Source organism: Phyllostomus discolor, chromosome 3 (assembly GCF_004126475.2).
Source record: "Phyllostomus discolor isolate MPI-MPIP mPhyDis1 chromosome 3, mPhyDis1.pri.v3, whole genome shotgun sequence".
Classification (NCBI taxonomy): Eukaryota; Metazoa; Chordata; class Mammalia; order Chiroptera; family Phyllostomidae; genus Phyllostomus; species Phyllostomus discolor.
This window is the reverse complement of record NC_040905.2, coordinates 114,011,218-114,031,899: the sequence shown is the minus strand read 5'-3', so window position 1 is coordinate 114,031,899 and position 20,682 is coordinate 114,011,218. Positions and strand designations below refer to the sequence as shown.

Genomic DNA, 20,682 nt, shown 5'->3' with positions numbered 1-20,682 from the left:
TCCTCCCACTCCCCTGTTGCTAACCTACCATGTGATCTTCATTTCTGTGGTTCTGTTCCTGTTCCAGTTGTTTGCTTAGTTTGTTTTTGTTTTAGGTGTGGTTAATTGTGAGTTTGCTGTCATTTTACTGTACATGTTTTTTATCTTTTTCTTAGATAAGTTTCTTTAACATTTCATAAAATAAGGGCTTGGTGATGATGAACTCCTTTAACTTGACCTTATCTGAGAAGCACTTTATCTGCCCTTCCATTCTAAATGAAAGCTTTGCTGGATAGAGCAATCTTGGATGTAGGTCCTTGCCTTTTATGACTTGGAATACTTCTTTCCAGGGGGGCTGGTCTTTCTTGATTCTGCTGCCTTAGTTTTCCTGAGGGGACGTAACTCCAGGAGGGAGGTTCTGGATGACCTAGTTTCTGGGGAGTGGGGACAAGAACAAGGCCTGGACCATGGTCATGGCTGGCTGTCTTCCCCATGCCTCACACAGCTCTTGGAGTGGTGTCAAGGGCTTCAGAGTCCCGATTCTGACAGACTCAGGGGCTGGAGCAGTCTTCAGGGTGGATAACCTGTTGCCTTGCCCTCTGGGGTCTCTGTGGAAATGGGAGCCAGGAGTTCTGGCACCAACTCTGGAGGGGGCGGGACCCAGTGCAGTCTGGCCCCTCCCTGGACCAGGGCCTCAAATACCTGCCTGTGCGCAGGCATCAGAGCTGTTGTCAGACCAAGCCCTTGAAGTCTGCCTGGAACCACAGACACACTCCTATCCTGGACCTCAGAACCCTACCTGAGCCCAAATCCTGAGTCTCTGATACAACGCCATTCACATCTCAGGTGAGTCTGGGAGCTGGGCTGAGTCTGGGGCTCGATTAATGGGGTGTATTTGGACTTCAGTTTCCTGACAGCTTAGGAGGAGGTCTGTGAGCCCAGCGCACAACCCTGAGAGACCTGGAGAACGCAGTGGGGAGGTTGCATCTTGGCACCAGCCATCACTGGGCAGCATACCCTGCCAGGCCCTGGCGTAGGGGAAGGGGAGAGGTGGCTGAGTGTGTCTGACTCCAGGTCCACGCTCTTGTCTACCCCTCCCAGCCTACTTGCTCTGTGAAATGGACCGGCCCTGGGCCCTACTATCCGTGCTCTGGGCTCTGGGGGCCACCACGGCAGTGGCGCTGCGCATTGGAGCCTTTAACATCCAGAGTTTCGGAGACAGCAAAGTGTCAGATTCGGCTTGTGGCAGCATCATTGCGCAAGTGAGGCCGGGGGATAGGGGCCGGGGCCGGGGCCGGGGCCAGGGCTGCCACTGGGCTCCGCCAGAGAACTTGTGGTGCGTGACCCCTCCTCTCTGGTCCCCTCCCCAGATCCTGGCTGGCTATGACATCATGCTCGTGCAGGAGGTGCGAGACCCGGATCTGAGCGCAGTCTCTGCGCTCATGGAGCAGGTTAACAGGTGTGGCGGGCAGGGCCCAGCCTCGGGAGCTCCGTCTGGCATCCCAGGCCTCTGCGCGGTGCCTTGACCCAGGGCTTGGCCCGTATCTCCGCAGTGTGTCCAGTCACGAGTACAGCTTCGTGAGCAGTGAGCCCCTGGGGCGGGACCAGTACAAGGAAATGTACCTGTTCGTTTATAGGTGAGGGGCGGGGATGCGGCGTGCTGGGTAGGAGGTGGCCGGCTCAGCGTACCCACCCACCCTCTACATCTAGAAAGGATGCGGTGTCGATCGTAGACACGTACCAGTACCCGGACCCGGAGGACACCTTCAGTCGCGAACCTTTCGTGGTCAAATTCTCAATCCCTGGCTCCGGTGAGACGCCCCTCATCCCGGCCCCCATCCCTCGCAGACTCCGCCCCTCCTTCAGGCCCCACCCCGCCTCTGACGACTAACCCCTCTAGCAGCTGCTAAGGAGTTGGTGCTGGTTCCACTGCACGCTGCGCCACACCACGCAGTAGCAGAGATCGACGCGCTCTACGATGTGTACCTGGACGTGATCGACAAGTGGGGCACTGATGTAAGCCCTGCGCCCACACAATCCTGGGTCCAGCAGACGCGCCGGGGGGGAGGGGAGGGGGGCGGCCATAGAGGTGTGGACTCGCTGCGCTGGCTCAGATCTGGATACTCCGCAGGACATGCTGTTCCTGGGCGACTTCAACGCCGACTGCAGCTATGTGCGGGAACAGGACTGGGCGGCCATTCGTCTGCGCAGCAGCGAGGTCTTCAAGTGGCTCATTCCAGACAGTGCTGACACCACGGTGGGCAACTCAGACTGTGCCTACGACCGTATTGTCGTCTGTGGCGCCCACCTGCGCAGGAGCCTGAAGCCCCAGTCAGCCGCTGTGCACGATTTCCAGGAGGTATACGGCCTGGACCAGACACAGGTGAGTGCTGAGCCCCAGAGGGGCGGGGGGGGTCCCCAGGCCACTCTGCGCTGGCAGACGGGAGAAGCCTGCTGCCCCCTGCCCAGGGCCAGGCTCAGCTTCAGTGCACCTGGCACTCCCCTCCCTGCCCGTTTTAGAAAAGGCCCCTCAAGTCTGTTCTTTGCCTCTCCTAAGTCTGTGCTCCTACCCCACCTGTAGGCAGCAGTAGGGGTGGACATCTCAGGCCTCATTGGCCTGCTTCTGCAGATCATGGTTTGTAGAAACCCAGTGGGCTTTATCCCAGATGGGGGGCAGTTCTCTGAGGTGAAGCCCAGCAGGGCCTCTGAGACTGGGCCCTCTTTCCTTCCAGGCCCTTGCCATCAGCGACCATTTCCCTGTGGAGGTGACTCTGAAATGCCACTGACAGTTCTGAGAACTGGCCAGGGCATGCTGCCTGCAGAGTGGCCACGAGGAACAGCCCCACAAGGCCCCTTCAGGGTAGCTGGCCTGCCCCCAGCAAGTCTGCAGGGCAGGGCCAACTGGGCCTGGACAGGTGGCCATTGACATGTTACAAGACCACTCTGAGCCCATGTCCCCATCTGTAAAAGGGCCTACCACCACCTACCTCACCGGGGTGTGAAAAGTACCCTGAAGCACTGGGCACAGCTCTACTCAATAAATGAGTACTTGTCCAGGACCACAGACAGGCTGGTTCAGAGGCCTCCATGTCCTTCCTTTCTTATGATTATTTCCCTGTGGCACAACCTTGGTCCTGTAGCCTAGCCTTCACATTTGACGTCTCGCTGGGAACTACCACCTCCAGGCTGTTGTACTGAATGAGTGGGGATCAGCACTCACACAGGAATAGTGTTGTCTTGAAAGGCTAACCTCCCTCCCGCAGTCATCCTCAGGCACCAGTCTGTGTCAGGTGTCCTGTCCATCACTGCAGGGTTGGGTTAGGGCCCTGCCCACAGGACCTGCACAACTGTTGGTGGTACAGCCTCTCAATGGTGCCTTCCTGGGTAGGCTCCTCCTCAGGAGCCCTGGGTTGGGAAGGACTTGTCCCGCAGGACAGTGGCCTGTGTCCCAAGTAACCCATGATTCGAGGATCAGGAACAAGCAGAGGTAGGATACACAGCATAACTGACAGAGGCCTGATGAGGTTTCCAGTTTTTGAAACATCTTGGCAGCATTTGGTAACTGCCCTGAATTGTATGGGAGAAGCCTTTGTATCAAAAGTGTGAACGAGTTTTTCCTGATAAATCTTCCTAAAAGAAGATCTAGGCCACTCATAACATAGAATCCCTCTCAAGTAATGCTTCCTTCATCTCTCAAGTTCCCCCCATTTCTCTGAATTGTCACAACTCCATCTGAATGAATAGATGTGGTGGCCAAAGTGTTTCTCCCTAATGGGGGTGAGTGTAGAGGGGTCTTGTGTGGACCAGCAGGGCCCATGACCATCAGCAACCAGGCAGCATGGGGCCAGGCATGGGGTGACCCAAGGACTTTATTCACAGTTCTTTGGGAAAGGAGACACTCAGTGGTAACCTCCCAAGGTTCAGATTGGGTCCACCTGCCAGTTCATAATTCCCAAATCCAGAAACTGCTTGCCAATCCCATTCTGCCCACCTGCCAGGCAGTAAAGGCACTCACATGTGGAGGGATCCTTGGGACCCAGGCTACAAGAAACAGGGCCTCCTGGGAAGACCAGCAAATTAAAGAGCTGAAAGGATTCTGAAATTAGGAAATAGCTTGTTTAAAGTAAAACCTTTTGGGACCAGAGGGGCCCCTCCAGAAGGGTGCAGATGGCTAAACCCTGTGTTGGCAGCCTAGCTGTTAGCCTTTCTTTTGTCTGAGCTTTCCTAAGTACACCTGCAGGGACTTCTGGATAGAGTCTCTGGAGATAAAGCTGACAAAGTTCTGGATGTCCGAGTCACGGTGTTTCACCAAGCGGTCTGCTGTGGGCTTTCGCATCATGTTCTTGGTCAGCTGTCGAGCGTGGTCTAAAGGGAAAGAGGCCCACGTGTGAAAACCCACACTCTGAGACAGTGGCATCATCCTCACCATTCCCAAACAGAGTTGCTGGTAGAAAACTTAGAAGATACAAATAAGCAAAGAGAAGAAAATGAAAATCACCTACTTCTTACTGCCCACTGACTTTTAGTTTTTTAAAAATATTTTTTAAAAATTTATTTTCAGAGGGAAAGGGGAGAGGGAGAGAAACATCAATGTGTGGTTACCTCTCATGTGCCCATGACTGGGAATCAACCAGCGACCATTTGGTTCGCAGGCCCGAGCTCAATTCACTGAGCCACATCAGCCAGGGTGCCCACTTTCTTTCATTCAAATTAATACTGTAAGGACTGCCTTTTAAACCAGTTATTTTCACTCAACTATGCCTTTTTTAACCTGTTATTTTCACTCAACTATATTATCAAGAATATTTTTCAAGTCACTCAATATCCTCTTATAATAATAAATGGCTGCACAGTATTTGGTCATCCCATGGTGCATGAGCTGAGAATGTTTTTTACATTTTTATAGTTTAGTTGAATAAAAAATCAAAAAAAGGATAATGTGATGTGTGATGTTTTATCAGAACACCGACACGCTCGTTAGTTCACGTACTCTGTGGCTGCCTTCCTGCCATGGCTGTGGCAGAGACCGTGTAACTACAAAGCCACAAATCCACCTGGCTTTTCATAGATGCTCTGCTGATCCATGTCTCTATATAGTCACCCCTATTTCTATACACAGACATGTAGGCTGTTTCCAGTGGTCTGTGTAGTGGGTTGAACAGTGTATCCCAAAAAGGTATGTGAAAATCTTAACCGCCTCCTAGAACCAGTGCATGTGGCCTTATTTGAAAGAGGGTCTCGGCAGATATAATTAAGATGAGGTCACCCTGGATTCAGGGTGGGCCCCAAATCTAACGACAAGTGTCCTTGTAGGAGAAAGGAGATCTGAGATGAAGGAGACCATGTGAAATGAAATCAGAGATGAGACCACAAGCCAAAGGAGGCCTGGAGCCACCAGAAAGTGGGAGAGGCAGAAATGAGCCTCCTCCAGAGTCTCTAGAGTGAGCTTGGCCCTACCTACAATTTGATTTTGGACTTCTGGTCTCCACACTGTGAGAATGCATTCCTGTTGTTTTAAGCAGTCCTCAGCTCCACTCGTGGTGATTTGTTATAGTATTCCCAGGACACTCAGTGCGCATGTTCTCAGCTTGTACAGTGCATTTTTACAGAACATTCTGGTCCCACAGGAGGGAAAGAGGCTTTGCTCGCCTACCACTACCCAGAGCAGCTGTCCCTCCCTGTGCTCCTCACCTGGAATGGACAACCACTGGGCCATCACTGACAGTGCTGTGCTCTGCACCTGGTCCTCAGGCACCACCTTGTCCACCATGCCCACCTGAAGGGCCTCTGCCGGCGGGAAGAGAATCCCCAGCTGCAGAGCGAGCTCTGAGGCACGGTGCCCAATGGTGTTCATAAGGGTATCTTTGAACCTGGAATGCAAACATCCACTCACCTGGGGCTGGGGGCTCCCAGGTTGGTTGGCTCATCCCTGGGCCAAGTGGAGTATGGGTGCAGTCCCTGGCCTTACCAGAAAGGGGCAATGATGCCCAGCAGGGTCTCATTCAGCCCAATGACATATTTGGGGTTGTCGGCCAGGACCCGGTAGTCACAGGTAAGGGAGATCAGGCAGCCTCCAGCAGGGCTGGCTCCCTGTGGGGAAATTAAGACCACTAGCCTCTGGGCGTTGCTAATGCTGGTCCCGACAGTACTCCAGAGAGCCAGGGTTCCGAGGAATGGCCTGATGGCGGGAGTGAGCTCTGAGTGACCTAGCCCCACTGCCCCTCCCCGCCAACAGGCTCCGGCCCTCCCTGCACCTTTCTTAGCTTGTCACTGCATCTCTTCAGGGCACACCAGTTCCTGAGCCTTAGCTCAGCAACCTTGCCTCAGCAACCTGTCCCTGCCTTCCCCATGTCAGGCCAAAGTGATGTTTTCAAAAGGTGGATCCATTACCCATTCTTGCTCCCTGTATAGCCCTGTCACTGGGCCAAGTTAACTATGGGCCCTTGGATCCTAGGCCCTGCCCCTACCTGTGAGTGAGCTGATGCCTGAGGCCCCCACCTGTCTGTTACCACATCACAGTGATCTGTAATGGCATACTCACCTGTGCATGTCTAAGGGTCTCCCCAAGGCACCTTTTCCCTCTGAGGGCTTCCTGAGGGCAGGGCCACATCTGCACTCCCCTCCCCACAGCTTCTAAACAGTCAGCACGGCCACTCGGGAGTGGAGACACTCACATTGATGGCAGCAATCAGCACCAGGTTTGACAGGTACAGCCGCAACCACAGCTCCTGCATGGCCTTCCAGTACTCAGCATAGTGTGCGGGGTTCTTCCCGCACATTTCCGTCAGATCCAGGCCAGCTGAGAAGACCCCGGGACAGTCCTGGGTGGGTGAGGGAGCCAGGGCCCCATCAGAGTCTACCTTCCAGGGCAATGTGCCCTTAAGGCGGAGGTGCTCAAGGGGCAGCAAGGCTGAGGTCATGCTCAGGGTGGCAGGATGCTGCCCCCAAGAGCACTGAGCTAGGGCTCCAGGACTCGGCATCAACCTCCCTCAGACTCAGTTCCTTCTATGTGCTGGGGTGCTCTTCCCTTTTCAAGTTCAAACCGAAATAGGCAAAACAGGCAGGCAGGATGAGGTGCTCCTGTGGGGTCTGTGCACACCTATGTGGCATCCCAGGCAGGAAACTCAGATACAGACAGGGAGGTGCTTCTGTATGATCAGGAAAGGGTCACTGACCAGTCAAGACAGACCTTGCCCTGGTTGGTGTGGCTCAGTTGGGCATCATCCCGCAAAGCAAAAGGTTACTGGTTCAATCCCCAGTCAGGGCACGTAAAAGAAGCAAGCGACTGATGTTCTTCTCTCACAGTAACATTTCTCTCCCTGTGTTTCTCCCTCCCTTTACCTCTCTCTAAAAATAAAAATCTCAAAGAAGAGAGAGAGAGAGAGAGAGAGAGAGAGAGAGAGAGGGAGAGAGAGAGAAGCAAAACTGCTCCTCTGAGCTGCAAGTGTGAGACAGAAGCCTGGGGAATGATCCTGAAGGCTCATGTGTCCCATGCGGAGGCCCCAGGTCCTGAGACAGCTGCCAAGGCTGGGATGGGGGAGCAAACACAGAAGAGGAGTGACAGGCTAGACTAAAGGGCTGCCAGCATGGCAGGGCTTTCTAGCAGTAGGCACTCAGTTCCGGGTGTTCAAAGGACTGTTGGCCAAGAACACAGACAGGGAAGAGCAGCTCAGCAGTCTTCACTTGAAAACACTGGCCCCTGGGGTTCCCATGTGGTCACAGCACCTCTGAGCAAAGGAGCCCCCCAGGGCTGGGGGCTGGGGCACCTGAGGCTGGTGTGATCATCCTCTCACTAGCTAGAACTGACAATGGCTACCATACTGCCAGTGAGAATGACAACCACTGAGTATCTGTGAGAAGCAGGCAGATAAATAAAGTATGGGATGGTCACACTCTGTGTCCCCTACATCTTTATATAAGCTATACAAGCAGCTGCGTGCAAGGAGCTGCACACACGCTTGTGTGCGCAGTGCTTGGAGGCTGACCTCTTGTTTCCATGGAATGTGCTCCGCTTCTGTAACTTAAAAAGACCGAACAGAGAAAGACATGCAATTGTTACGCCTAGTCCACCATTCCTCATGGGCCAGACATAGGGACCTGGAAACCAGCCCGACTGTGGCGCAGGGATGGCAGCAGGGACAGAGTTGCTCTTGCTTCAGGGATAGGGCAGGACTTGACGTTTAGCTTCTCTGCCTTTTCCCCCCATAATCCCCTGGCCCCTCCCCTGCCCAGGATCCAGTGCATTTGATCAGCACAGATGTTGGGCAGGATTACAGCACTTGCCTGTGGTTCTGCTTTAGGAACTCAAAGGCAAAGCATTATATTCAGGACATGAGAGAATAAACGGCTCGGTCCTAACTGGGGGTGATCTCTGTGAGACAAACTAGAAGGGGGTGGAGTGGCCTGTTTCTGTGATTCAGCAACATGTTTTTAGTGGGCCAAACGGTGTCCCTGAAGACAAGGTCAAGTCCTCACTCCCAGGATCTGCTAATGTGACCTTATTTAGAATAGGGTCTTGCAGATGTGATCAAGATGAAGTCATACGGGGGTAGGGACCCCTACATCCCAGGACTGGTGTCATTCTAAGGAGAAGGACACTTGGACACAGAGACCCAGGGCAGATGTTTGTGATGATAAAGGAGGGCAGAGTGCTGGAGACAACTGTGGAGCAGCAGAAGCCCCCCAGAACTGGAGGAGGCCAGGAGGGTTCTCCCCTGGGGCGGGCAGAAGGAGTCAGCCCTGTTGAGACCTTGGTTTGACCTTGTGGCCTCCAGAACTACAAAGAGTATATTCCTGTCATTTACACCACCCCATCCGTGTGCTCTGTGATGGTGGTCACGCAATGTTAATGGTGTCCTTCCACACTCACCTGCAGAGGACCCACTGGACAGGCCTTGCACTACAGATGCAGTAGGCGCTCAGTACAGAACACGAAACTGATATGACTGGGGGGAGACCACACTGTAGTGGGGAGAATATGGGCTTTGGAGGGGCACATGCTGGCTCCCTTCCTCCGGGGCCATGTGACTTTGAGGCCTGGAGGCAGCAGGGACCTTCGCTGTGCAGCACCCAGTGCCACAGGCACCTAGGCCACAAGGCAATTTTAGCATCTCCAGGAAGTGTTGCTATGATTGTCAAAAAGTTCCCTGGGGTTCTGTCCCCAGGCCCTCAACAATCTGCACCCATGAGTTATCAGCCCCACCCTTGGAGACACATGGAATATTCCCTCTCCTACAGGACCTACCAGGTGTACACATCAACCCGTGCCTGGGAGTCCCCTGCTGCTCTTTGTCTCTGGCACAGTGCTGCACTGCCCCAGGTCAGAAGCAGCCAGGCTATTCAGAGCTGTGGCAACGCCAGGCTGCCCCTGAGACAACCTGAGGGATGAGAAAGCAGACGTATTCCCACAGTGGATGCTCTAAACCTTGGCTGAAAGAGGCTGGTGGTCTGCTTCCAGCACCTTTACTGACGGCAGGATGACATCCCAATGGTCTCTGCCACGTGGTGGCATTTAGCTTTGGGGGACACTCATGCAGTCTGTGGCTCCTAAATTGAAAGGTGACCCTAGTGCTCTTCCTAATGCAACAAAAGGCCTATTATGTTGGGTCCACACTTCATCTCCCCAGCTTGGTCTTATCTGTGCCCTCTCCTGGCACCTGTGGTGCCTGGCAGAGCAGGTGGGCCTGATGCCCACTGAAGGGGGCGGGAACACGAGGCCCCCAGTCCTGAGGGTCTGGGTTTTAAAACCAGCCCAGGCTCTGAGGACCACCCAAGGAAGGCACCCCAGGAACCTACCGCCCAGTTTGTACTGAGTCTGTCCTTCATGAATCAAGGCTGCCCCTGCAAAAATGTCACCTGCGCAGGACCACAATCCCTAAAAGTCTCTCGAGGACGTCTGCATCCAGGGTTGCCTAGTTATTCCACCCCATGTGACCAGCACATGGTCTCCGAGTGCGGACTTTGATCTGGTCACAGGTTCATACTTTGATCAGGGGACTTGGGGCCTTGGGGTGCTAACGAGCACTTACTGAAGTTAAGATGATGCCTCGGAAGGTCTTGTCATTCTCCAGCTTCTCCAGGCTGATGACTAACTCCGTCAGCAACTCTAGGCTGAGGCTGTTCACTGGGGGGTTCTTCAACTTCATCACGGCGATCCCTAGTGTGAAAATGAAGAGGAAGTTCATGCCCAGGATTGGGAAAGTGACCCCAGGCACTCTGCACCCTCAATCTGGCCATGGGAAATCACATGGTTTTTTCAGCTGAGGTGAGATTTGCATAACATAAATTAACCATTTAAAAGCGAACAACCCAGGCACTGGCCACGTGGCTCGGTTGGTCGGAGCACTGTCCCGTTCATCAAAAGGTTGTAGTTCGATTCTTAGTCAAGGCACGTACCTAGGATGTGGGTTTGAACTCTGGTCAGGGCGTGTACAGGAGGCAACTAATGTTTCTCTCACATTGATGTTTCTCTCTTTCCCTTCCTCTCTTTCTGGAATCAATGAATATACCCTCGGGTGGGAATTAAAAAAAAGTTCACCCATGTTGTAACATGTATCAATGCCTCATTACCTTTTTGTTTTTTAATTTTAATTATTTATTTTTAGAGAGAGAGGAAGTGAGGGAGAGAGAAGGGGAGAGAAACACTGACTGGCTGCCTCTTGCACACGCTCCAACCAGAGACCAAACTCACAACCCAGGGGTGTGCCCTGAGCAGGAATCGAACCAGTGACCTTTTGCTTTGCGGGGCAATGCCCTACCAAGCCACACTGGCCAGGGCTGCCTCGCTGGTTTTTAAGGTAGAGTAATACCCTGCTGTACATTGCACTGTGTCTGTGCGTCCACGTGCTGGGGAACACTTGCGTTGGTTCCACCTCTTGGCTACTGTGAATAATGCTGTGAACATTCATGTACAAATTTTTCTTCTTTTTCTCTCAGACACAAGCCCATCACCTGCATGGGAGTAAGAAATGGCCTTAGTTTCTTGAGGAGTAAGCGAGCCAACTCTGAGATTCCTGCAAGGAGGGATCCAGTGAGGTACTCTAGTTCTTGCTTGTTTGAGGATTGAGGGGGTCCTGGCCACACTGGCTCAGTTGTTGGAATGTCATCCCAACAGCTGAAAGGTTTTGGGTTTGATTCCCAGTCAGGGCACATACCTAGGTTGTGGGTTTGGTCCCTGGTTGGGGCATGTTTGGGAGGCAAAAGATCAATGTTTCTCTCTCTGCCTTCCTCTCTCTATAAAAAGCAATGAAAATGTCCTCAGGTGAGGGTGAGAAAAAGAAAGACCGAGGAGACAAATATTGGGAGAGGGGTGTCGGATGTTCCCATTCACTTGTACGTCAGCAGCAGGGAAAGCAGGAGGGATAGGGCCTGCCCTTGTTGACAGTGAAGCTGCTGGCCTGGGCCAGCTGGGGCAATCCGTTCTCACTGCTTGGTCAGGGCAGAGCCCAAGGACTCCAGATAAGCCACCATGCATTTAGGGTGCATTTCCCAGGTCAGGACCCTGGAAATCTCTGGACTGTCAACACAAACCATTTTCTAGGAAAAAATTATGGCCAAGATGGAGTCGTAGGTAGACATGCTTCACTTCCTTTTGCAACCACAAAGAGAATTACAACTAAATCTCAGAACAAATGACACCCAGAACTATCAGAAAATCGAACTGTATGGAAGTCTGACAACCAAGGATTTAAAGAAGCCACATTCAAGCCCTGGCTGGCGTAGCTCAGTGGATTGAGCGCGGGCTGGGAACCAAAGTGTCCCAGGTTCGATTCCCAGCCAGGGTACATTCCTGGGTTGCAGGCAATAATCCCCAGCAACCGCACATTGATGTTTCTCTCTCTCTCTCTCTCTCTCCCCCTCCCTTCCCTCCCTAAAAATAAAATACATAAAATCTTAAAAAAAAAAGAAGCCACATTCATCCACATGGGTAGGAGAGGAAGAGACATGGAGAGGCGGCAGCAACAGTGGCAGAATAGGCATAGGTGGTCCCACATTCACATGTGGTGGGCAAAAATTGGGAGGGGTTCCACGGGAGCCAGCAATCCCAGCCCCAGGCCAGACTGCACATCCCAGGATTCCAGTGCCTGGAAGATAAAGCGCCAGAACTTCTGGCTGTAAAAACCAGTGGGGGTTGAGGTGGTGGAAGAAACTGCTGGATTTTCAGGAAACTCCACTTAAAGGACGTGCATGGTCTCAAAACATATGCAAACCCACACACTCCGGGATTTAACACCAAGGCAGCAGATGGAAAGGCATCAGTGGCACAGAGAGTGGTGAAGTGACTGGAAATGGGGTGAGTGCAGGGCAAACCCCCAGAAGGCAGGCACAGTCCCCTTTCTGAGCCCTCTCCCCACACAGAGCACAAAGTGGTGAAGTGGTTGCCCTACCCTGGCGATTACCTAAGGCTCCACCACACACAATTTATAGGTGCCTTTTACAGGAAGTCAAAGGAGCTCTACCGAATACACAGAAACAAACACAGGGATGCTGCCAAATTGAGGAGACAAAGAAATATGGCCCAAATGAAAGAACAGAACAAAATCCCAGAAAAAGAACTAAATGAAAGGGAGATAAGCAACCTGTCAGATGCTGAGTTCAAAATACTCCTGATTAGGGTGCTCTAAGAACTCACTGAGTACAGCGACAATGGAAAAGAAGAAATGAAGGTTAGTTATACTAAGTGAAATAAAGAAAAATCTACAGGGAACCAACAGTGAAGGGAAGGAAGCCAGGATTCAAATCAATGATTTCGAACATAAGGAAGAAATAAACATTCAACCAGAACAGAAAGAAGAAACAAGAATTGCCACACCCTCTTCCAACCATGTTTTTTGACAAGGTCTGAACATGGAAAGAGGGCATTCAAGGAATCCATCTTCCTGGAAGAAGAGTGTAGCATACAAAGGGGGGGCAGTAATTTTTCTGGGGATTGCTTTTAATAATTTCCTTGCTAATTTAATCATGGTCTTACTTTGTACACTGATTCCCATAAGAACAGAACATGAGAAGAAAGAGGCTCGAAAAGAGTCAATGATTGATTTTGAGGGAAATTCTGAAGGGACAGCTAGTTCTCCCTAGACTATTGAATCATGCCCAGATTGTTCTAAATAAAGTGTTTATAAACCTGAGTAAGAAATTATCCCCGATTGTTCCCATAAAAGAATTCATAAATCAGTTACAATAGGTTGAATTATTGGCGGACTTTCCCACGCCTGTTCCTTACCCATAGATACAAAGAGCCTTACTAGAAAACAAGAAAAAAACTATATAGACCCTTACCCACAGCCCAGGGATACCCCTGGGTAGCATATTAGATTATTGGCAAATTATGGTATCCCCCAAAAGGAGCTAATGGTCTCCAGAGGGTTTCAGATCTCCCATTGCCTTATACAGGAGCATATAATGAGGGTGATATTAGAATGGTCAATTAGGATGAAGTTCAAGTGCCTTATAATAGTCTAAATTTCATGGAAAGGCTAGCTCAAAGCAGACCTCCCTGGTGTTTATTAACTAAGAAATAAAAAGAGTTTACTGTAGCTGAATTTCCTGTTTATCTCTCCTTACCTGTTTGTTTTGGAGATTAAAAGGTGGTGGGATTGTTAGATATCTGTATCTCAGGTTTATTGATTTGCATAATTCCAATGAAGTTGTATAAAATAATTTCTTGACCAAAGGATAGAATCCCCTCTAATGAAACTGCCCCTGAATGTCTAAAAGTTGTTGGAGTAACAGCCCCGCCTTTACCTTGAATAGGAATATATATCGAGTAGAATTAGACAGGCAAAGAAATAAGAAAAGCTGGTTAACTATTATAAATTAAGCACATAGAAACAGTTACCAGGGAGTTAAAGTCCATGGTACATAGAGAAATATTTTAGACAGAAAGGTAAATAGGTAAGTTAGACATCACAAAGGCCTTAATAATAAATTTCCTATAACCTCTGTTCAATTTACCGTGTCCTTTTGCCCCATGACAAATTCTGAGAATTTTAGTAAACAATAAGACATTCAAACTCTGTACGTACAGCTATTTCTAACTGTCTGATTTATGGCTCTCGTGGTTATAATAATCTTTGTTTAATATAACGGAATCTATGGGAATTTTTGTATTTTTCCTGGTTACCTTTGTATTAATTTTTTTCTGCTTTACCTAATCGCAAATGTCAATCACTGCTAAAAATGAAAGTATAAAAACCTGCTTGTACTTGCAATAAACGGAACAGAGCATCACTGTCCTCTGAGGCGTGTTGTCGTCTGTCTCCCATCGCCGACGCCTTACCCACCTTTCAGGAAACCCTGGACCTAGCTGTGGGTGGACCGCGGCAAAGAATTCAAAACAAAACAAAACAACAAACAAACAAACAAAACCCTGAGGATAGTATAAGACGACTCTGGGACATCTCCAAACATGCCAACATCCAAACCATAGGGGTGCCAGAAGAAGAAGAGGAAGAGCAAGGAATTGGAAATCTATTTGAAAAAATAATGAAAGGAAACTTCCCTAATTTGGTGAAGGAAACAGACATATAAGTCCAGGAAGCAGAGAGTCCCAAACAAGATGGACCCAAAGAGGACCCCACCAAGATGCATCATAATTAAAATGCCAAAGGTTCAAGATAAAGAGAGAATCTTAAAAGCAACAAGAGAAAAGCAAGAGAGTTACACCTACAAAGGAGTGCCCATAAGACTATCAACTGATTTCTCAAAAGAAACTTTACAGGCAAGAAGGGACTGGCAAGAAGTATTCAAAGTGATGAAAAGCAAGGTCCTACAACCTAGATTCCTCTATTGAGCAAAGCTATCACTTAGAATGGAAGGGCAGATAAAGTGTTTCCCAGACAACATAAAGGAGTTCATCCTCACCAAGTCATTATTATAGGAAATGTTAACAGAACTTATTTAAGAAAGAGATAATCAAAGCTATGAACATTAAAAAGGCAATAAATTCAAAACTATCCACAACTGAATAAAACAATAACAACAACAACAACAACAACAAAACCCAACAAAGTAAGCAAACAGAACAGGAACAGAACCACTGGTTATCAGCTGGGAGAGGGAAGAGGGAGGATGAGGGAAGAGGTGCAGGAATTAAAAAGCATAAATGGTAGGTACAAAATAGACGGGGGGAGGTTAAGAATAGTATAGGAAATGGAGAAGCCAAAGAACTTATATGCATGACTGATGGGCATGAGCTAAGGGGGCACTGCTGAAAGGAAAGAAGGTACCAGGTGGAGGGGAGCAAAGGGGGGGAAATTGGGACAATGGTAATAACATAATCAGTAAAATATACTAAAAAACAAAACAAAACAAAACAACATTCTCTAGGAAAACTAAGTCCTGAAGGCAATGGGCTATTTTGAGGCCTTTAATTTAGGAGGAAGAAGTAATTATTACCTGGCTACAGGTACATACACGTACACATAAAAAGCAATTAAAACTTCCAGAAGTTTGGGTAGAGACTTTGGGTTAAGATGAAAGCATAAGTAAACACGGCTTGCCTCCTTGCACACCACATCAAAATTATAAGTAAACTATAAAACAACCATCATTCAGAAGTATCAGAAATCAAGCTGAATGAGAGTCTTAGAACTACAGATTTAAAGTAGAAACCAACTACAGAATTAAAGAAGAAACCAAATTGAGACTAGTAGGAGGGACTGGTCCTCCACCCATGTGTGGCAGATAAAAATAAGGAAGGAGATCTCAGGAGCAGGGGACCCCAACCCCAAACTAGGCTCCCCAGCCCAGGAAGAGAAGTCCCCACAACTTCTGGCTGTAAAAACCAGTTGGGATGGAGGCCGTGGAAAACAGGTATTACTGGAGTCTCAGACAGTTCCTCTTAAAGGGCTCAAGCACAGACTTACTTGGACTCACTCCCTGAGCTCTGGAGTGGGAGCAGCAAGTGAAAGGCATCAGAGACATAAGGGGACGAACTGAATTGTTCAGCATCGGGGCAAGTGCTGGGGGGTGGCATTCTCCCAGACAAATGTGCTGGTAGAGGCCTTTTTTCCTTTTCTGAACTCTCCCTCAATAGGGCCAAAAAGCTTACATGAAGGGTCAGTATCTGAGACTCCATTAACCTGACTTACACTGTTTGCCTACCCACTTGATGCCCTGAGGTCCTGCCCACCCAACAATTGAGCCCACCCAAGCTGTTTCCAGTGGCTTTTCCATACGAATGGCTGTTCTTGGTCCATGCTTCTGATTTTCTTAAATTCTCTCAAACAAGTAGCATCTGTCTTGACCAAGTCCTGTACCTCTTGCTAAGTAGCCCCAGGCCTAACACTAGCAGCAGCTGGCCTTGGTTCACAGTTTAGTCTCACCTGGGCACCTCCAAGCGCTGTACAAGTAGCAGCCACCTGCAGATCCCTCTGCAGCTTATGCTGTACAACCCTGGGCAGAACACCGTCAGTGGCTGACCGTGGATGTGCCAACAACCATCAAGGCTCAACTACAACAGGAGGGAGTACACAGCACACATGGTGGGCATGTCTTGAACACCTAGCTTGGCTGTGCCACTCGACCCTACAGGACACCTACTACATTAGGTCACTCTGCCCAGTCTGGGAGACAAGCAGCTCTACCTAATACATAGAAACAAACACAGGGCCCTGGCTGGTTTGCTCAGTGGGTTGAGCATAAGAAGCAACTGATCCATGTATCTCACATATTGATGTTTCTCTCCCTCCTTTCTCTCTCTAAAAATAAGTAAATAAAATCTTAAAAAAAAAAATCTTCCAGAAGTTTGGAAGGAAGTTTAAGAAGTGACCGTGGATTTCAGTAGAGCCTGGAGGGGCAGAATTGAGGACACTGGGGGAAAGGTTAAGAGGCTGAAGGCTAGCATGAGTCAACAAAAAGGAATTGCAGGAACGTGGAACGGGAGGCAATCAGTGCCTGAGGCAAACAGCAAGTAATCAGTTAACAGAGCTAAGTAACAACACCCCTGGCACACAATGAGTACTAAAATAAATGTTAGTTGGACTTCCGGCAAGATGGAGGAATAGGTGGACGCACCGTACCTCCTCGTACAACCAAGATGAGAAAACCAATAATTTACAACAATAATTTACTATCAGAATAACACCCAGATCCGGCAGAGGATTTATCTGAATGGAAGTCGGGCGGCCAAGAAGTTGAAGTAGACGCGTTCATCCGGACTGGTAGGAGCAAACGAGCCGGGTGGGCGCGGGGCTGGCTCGGGTCAGCGGCGCGCGGAGGTCGGGGGAAGGTTTGGCGCGAAATCGGCGGAAAAGCCATCCGGCGCGCAAGAAGGCAGTGGTGATCCCTGAGTACACAAGCTGCGGCTGGCAGACCCAGAAGGGTAGTGATTGTGGACCAGGGCAGAACTCACGGCCCAGAAGCCCAGACAAGGGTCTGAGTCCAGGGGAATGGAACTACCGCCATTGTTTTCTCCCGCCCCGCTCCCGCTCCGCCCCATCATATAACGTCACAATCTAGCGACCGGGTGCCCAGCCCCGGTGAGCACCTAAGGCTCCGCGCCCCACCGTAACAAGAGCAGCCAGACCGGAAAAAAAAAAGGAGAGACAGGGGGAAAAAAAAAAACCATGTTTTCAACAGAGCAGATCAGTCCCCCAGGACTCATCCTTTTGAGCGACCAAGAATTAGCCAATCTATCAGATGCGCAGTTCAAAACACTGGTGATCAGAAAGCTCACGGAACTGGTTGATTTTGGATGAAATTTAGATGAAAGAATGCAGAGTACCATAAAACAGATGCAGGAAGACACGCGGAGGAGAGCCAATAGTGAAAGGAAAGATTATGAGTCTCAAAACAATACAGTGGACCAGAAGGAAGATAGAATCAACCAAGAAGGAAAGCATGATGAAATAAGAATTCAAAAAATTGAGGAAAAGATTAAGAGCATCCAAGACACCTTTAAACGTTCCAATATCTGAATTATAGGGGTACCAGAATCGGAAGGGGAAAAGCAACAGATTGAGCACGTATTTGAACAAATAATAAAGGAGAACTTCCCCAATCTGGCAAAGGGAACAGTCTTCCAAGAAATCCAAGAAGCTCAGAGAGCCCCAAAGAAGTTGGACCCAAGAAGAAACACACCAAGGCACATCATAATTACATTAGCCAAGGTAAAAACGAAGGAGAGAATCCTAGAAGCAGCAAGAGGTAAGGGGACAGTCACCTACAAAGGAGTTCCCATCAGACTGTCAGCTGATTTCTCCAAAGAGACCTTACAGGCAAGAAGGGGCTGGAAAGAAATATTCCAAGTCATGAAAGACAAGGACCTACATCCCAGATTGCTCTATCCAGCAAAGCTCTCATTTAGAATGGAAGGGCAGATGAAGTGCTTCTCAGATAAGGTCAAGTTAAAGGAGTTCATCATCACCAAGCCATTATTTTATGAAATGCTAAAGGGACTTATCTAAGAAAAGAAGATAAAGAAAAGACATGTATAGTAAAAGGACAGCAAACTCACAATTATTAACAACCACACCTAAAGCAAAACCAAAAGAAACTAAGTAAACAATTAGAACAGGAACAGAACCACAGAAATGGAGGGCACATGGAGGGTTAGCAGCAGGGGGTGGGAGGAGGAGAGAGGGGGAAAAGGTATAGAGAATAAGTAGCATAGAATGTAGGTTGAAAATAGATAGGGGGAGGGCAAGAATAGTACGGGAAATGTAGAAACTAAAGAACTCATAAGTATGACACATGGACATGAACTAAAGGGGGAAATGTGGGTGGGAGGGGGGTACAGGGTGGAGGGGAGAGAAGGGGGAAAATGGGACAACTGTAATAGCATAATCAATAAAATATATTAAAAAAATAAATAAATGTTAGTTGAATGAAATCCAAAATCAGCTTCATTAACAGCATTTACATAAAAAACATTTTTAAAGTACTTTTACTCTGTTACTTCATTCAAGCATCAAGATTCCTGAACGCTAACTGGGTCTGACAGTGAGGACAGAACCAGATCTGGCTTTCTGACCCCAAACTTGACTTTCTACTAAGCCAACGAAGCTAGTGAGTTCTTCTGTGGCAGGGTGGGAAAGCACTTTGGTAAAAAAATTATCTCAATGATACTTTTTAAAACTTACTTGTATAACAAAATTTACCATTAAAACATTTTTTAAAATTTATTGATTTTAGAGAGGGAGAAGAGAAACATCGATTTGTTGTTCTACTTATTTATGCATTTATTGGTTGATTCTTTTATTTATTTTTAGAGAGAGGGGTAAGAAGGGAGAAAGAGAGGGAGAGAAACATCAATGTGTAGTTGTCTCTTAACACTCCCCCTACTGGGGACCTGGCCTGCAACCCAGGCACTTGCCCTGACTGGGAATCGAACCTCCACCCTATGGTTCGCAGGCCTACGCTCAGTCCACTGAACTATGCCAGCCAGGGTTTAACAAACATTTTTATCTTTATAATGAACTGGTGGGAAAACCCATTTAAACTAACACCTAGATTGATGACCATTAAGTTCTGAACTCAACAGAAACTGACTTTAAAGATTTTATTTATTTCTTTAGAGACAGGGAAAAGGAAGGAGGGACGGAGAGAAACAGCAATCAGCTGACACTGCCAGCAACGCGCCCTAGCCGGGGACCTAACCGGCGACCTCGGCATGTGACCTGATCGATAATAGTACTCGAGACCTTTCGCTTTGCAAGTACCTCGCCCAACCACCTGAGCCACACCGGTCAAAGCAACAGAAGCTGACTTTTAAAACTTTTTTCTCCTGGCCTTTGGAAACGCAAAATAGCTTTTACATGGGGCTGGATTCCAGGTCTAGGGAAGAACAAATAATACAACTTACTGCATTACAGAATGCGCTCTGTTGCCAATACCACGGGGCATTATTTAATTTTGCCTTTCTTAGTCCAAGGCAGTGGGCACAGGTGAGCTCAGGATGTTTGGTAATTCTGACTCGCCAGGTGGCGGCACCTTCGCTGAACCTCTGAATCCGTGCCGGATTCACATAGGGGGCGAGGCTCGGTGTGTGGGAGGCCAGTGCTCCAGAGCGCTATGGCAGGGAGTATGCTTACCCGCGGCCGGGTCAGGTTCCACCAGCACCCGCTGACTTCCAAAGCCTCGTGCACCTACACCACCTCTGGCCGCCGACTCTGTCCGCCCGAAGGCCCCACCCGGGAGCCAGGCCCCTGAGAAACGGCAGCGTGGAGTCCGTTAGTTCGCTACCCTTGCCCACCCCCAGAGTGCCCCCACCCAGTCTGCCCGCCTGAGGTCACGCACAAGGGCGAAACAGAGCTCGCGCCGAGATGCGCATTGCAGTCACCAGCGCCATCTTGACCGGATGGGCTCGGGAGCCGCGACAGGGTGGGGCCCCCTTGAAGGGGCGGGGGGGGGGGTAGGTGGCCACGCCCCCTGCCTCGGTATTAGCTACGCTTGCTGGACAAGGTCCCGCCCCACCTTCCACGAGGTCAACCCGGGTGCAAATTCTCAGGCCACTCCTCCTGGAGGTCGGAGCTTACCAAGTGCGATGGACTTCGCCGAGGACAGTGGGGCTGAGGCGAAGGGCATGGCAGTGGGCAGCCTGCCCAGGGCAGACTCGCACCTCATCCCTTCACCCACAGCAGTGCCCACAGGTTGGCAAGCTTCCGATGTTTTTTTTTTTTTTTTTGGTGCTATTTCTCAAATTCTGCCATCCCTGATGAAAAGGATGCTATAGAGGAAATGCAGATGGGGGATAGGTGCTGC

The 20,682-nt window shown here is 49.5% G+C and overlaps 2 protein-coding genes across 5 annotated transcripts; one reads left to right on the top strand and one right to left on the bottom strand.

Moving 5' to 3' along the window:
- Positions 1-242: 242 nt before the first annotated feature.
- On the top strand, positions 243-3,654 carry DNASE1L2 (deoxyribonuclease 1 like 2). Of its 3 annotated transcripts, XM_036021029.1 has the most exons (8): positions 243-825; positions 1,081-1,241; positions 1,350-1,438; positions 1,533-1,616; positions 1,690-1,790; positions 1,880-1,995; positions 2,111-2,362; positions 2,712-3,654. In XM_036021029.1, exons 2-8 carry the CDS (start codon positions 1,098-1,100, stop codon positions 2,763-2,765), a joined length of 840 nt encoding a protein of 279 aa, XP_035876922.1. In that variant the 5' UTR covers positions 243-825; positions 1,081-1,097; the 3' UTR covers positions 2,766-3,654. The 3 variants fall into 3 exon arrangements, with proteins under 3 accessions (XP_035876922.1, XP_035876923.1, XP_035876921.1); XM_036021030.1 differs by having other exon boundaries at positions 243-1,241; positions 1,883-1,995; XM_036021028.1 differs by having other exon boundaries at positions 243-1,241.
- A 175-nt stretch (positions 3,655-3,829) lies between these two features.
- On the bottom strand, positions 3,830-20,303 carry ECI1 (enoyl-CoA delta isomerase 1). Of its 2 annotated transcripts, XM_028514631.2 has the most exons (7): positions 20,218-20,303; positions 20,013-20,126; positions 10,008-10,135; positions 6,654-6,800; positions 5,948-6,069; positions 5,671-5,849; positions 3,830-4,344 (listed from the first exon to the last, which is right to left on the bottom strand). In XM_028514631.2, exons 1-7 carry the CDS (start codon positions 20,267-20,269, stop codon positions 4,178-4,180), a joined length of 909 nt encoding a protein of 302 aa, XP_028370432.1. In that variant the 5' UTR covers positions 20,270-20,303; the 3' UTR covers positions 3,830-4,177. The 2 variants fall into 2 exon arrangements, with proteins under 2 accessions (XP_028370432.1, XP_035876920.1); XM_036021027.1 differs by lacking the exons at positions 20,013-20,126; positions 20,218-20,303 and adding an exon at positions 10,375-10,396.
- Between the last annotated feature and the right edge of the window lie 379 nt (positions 20,304-20,682).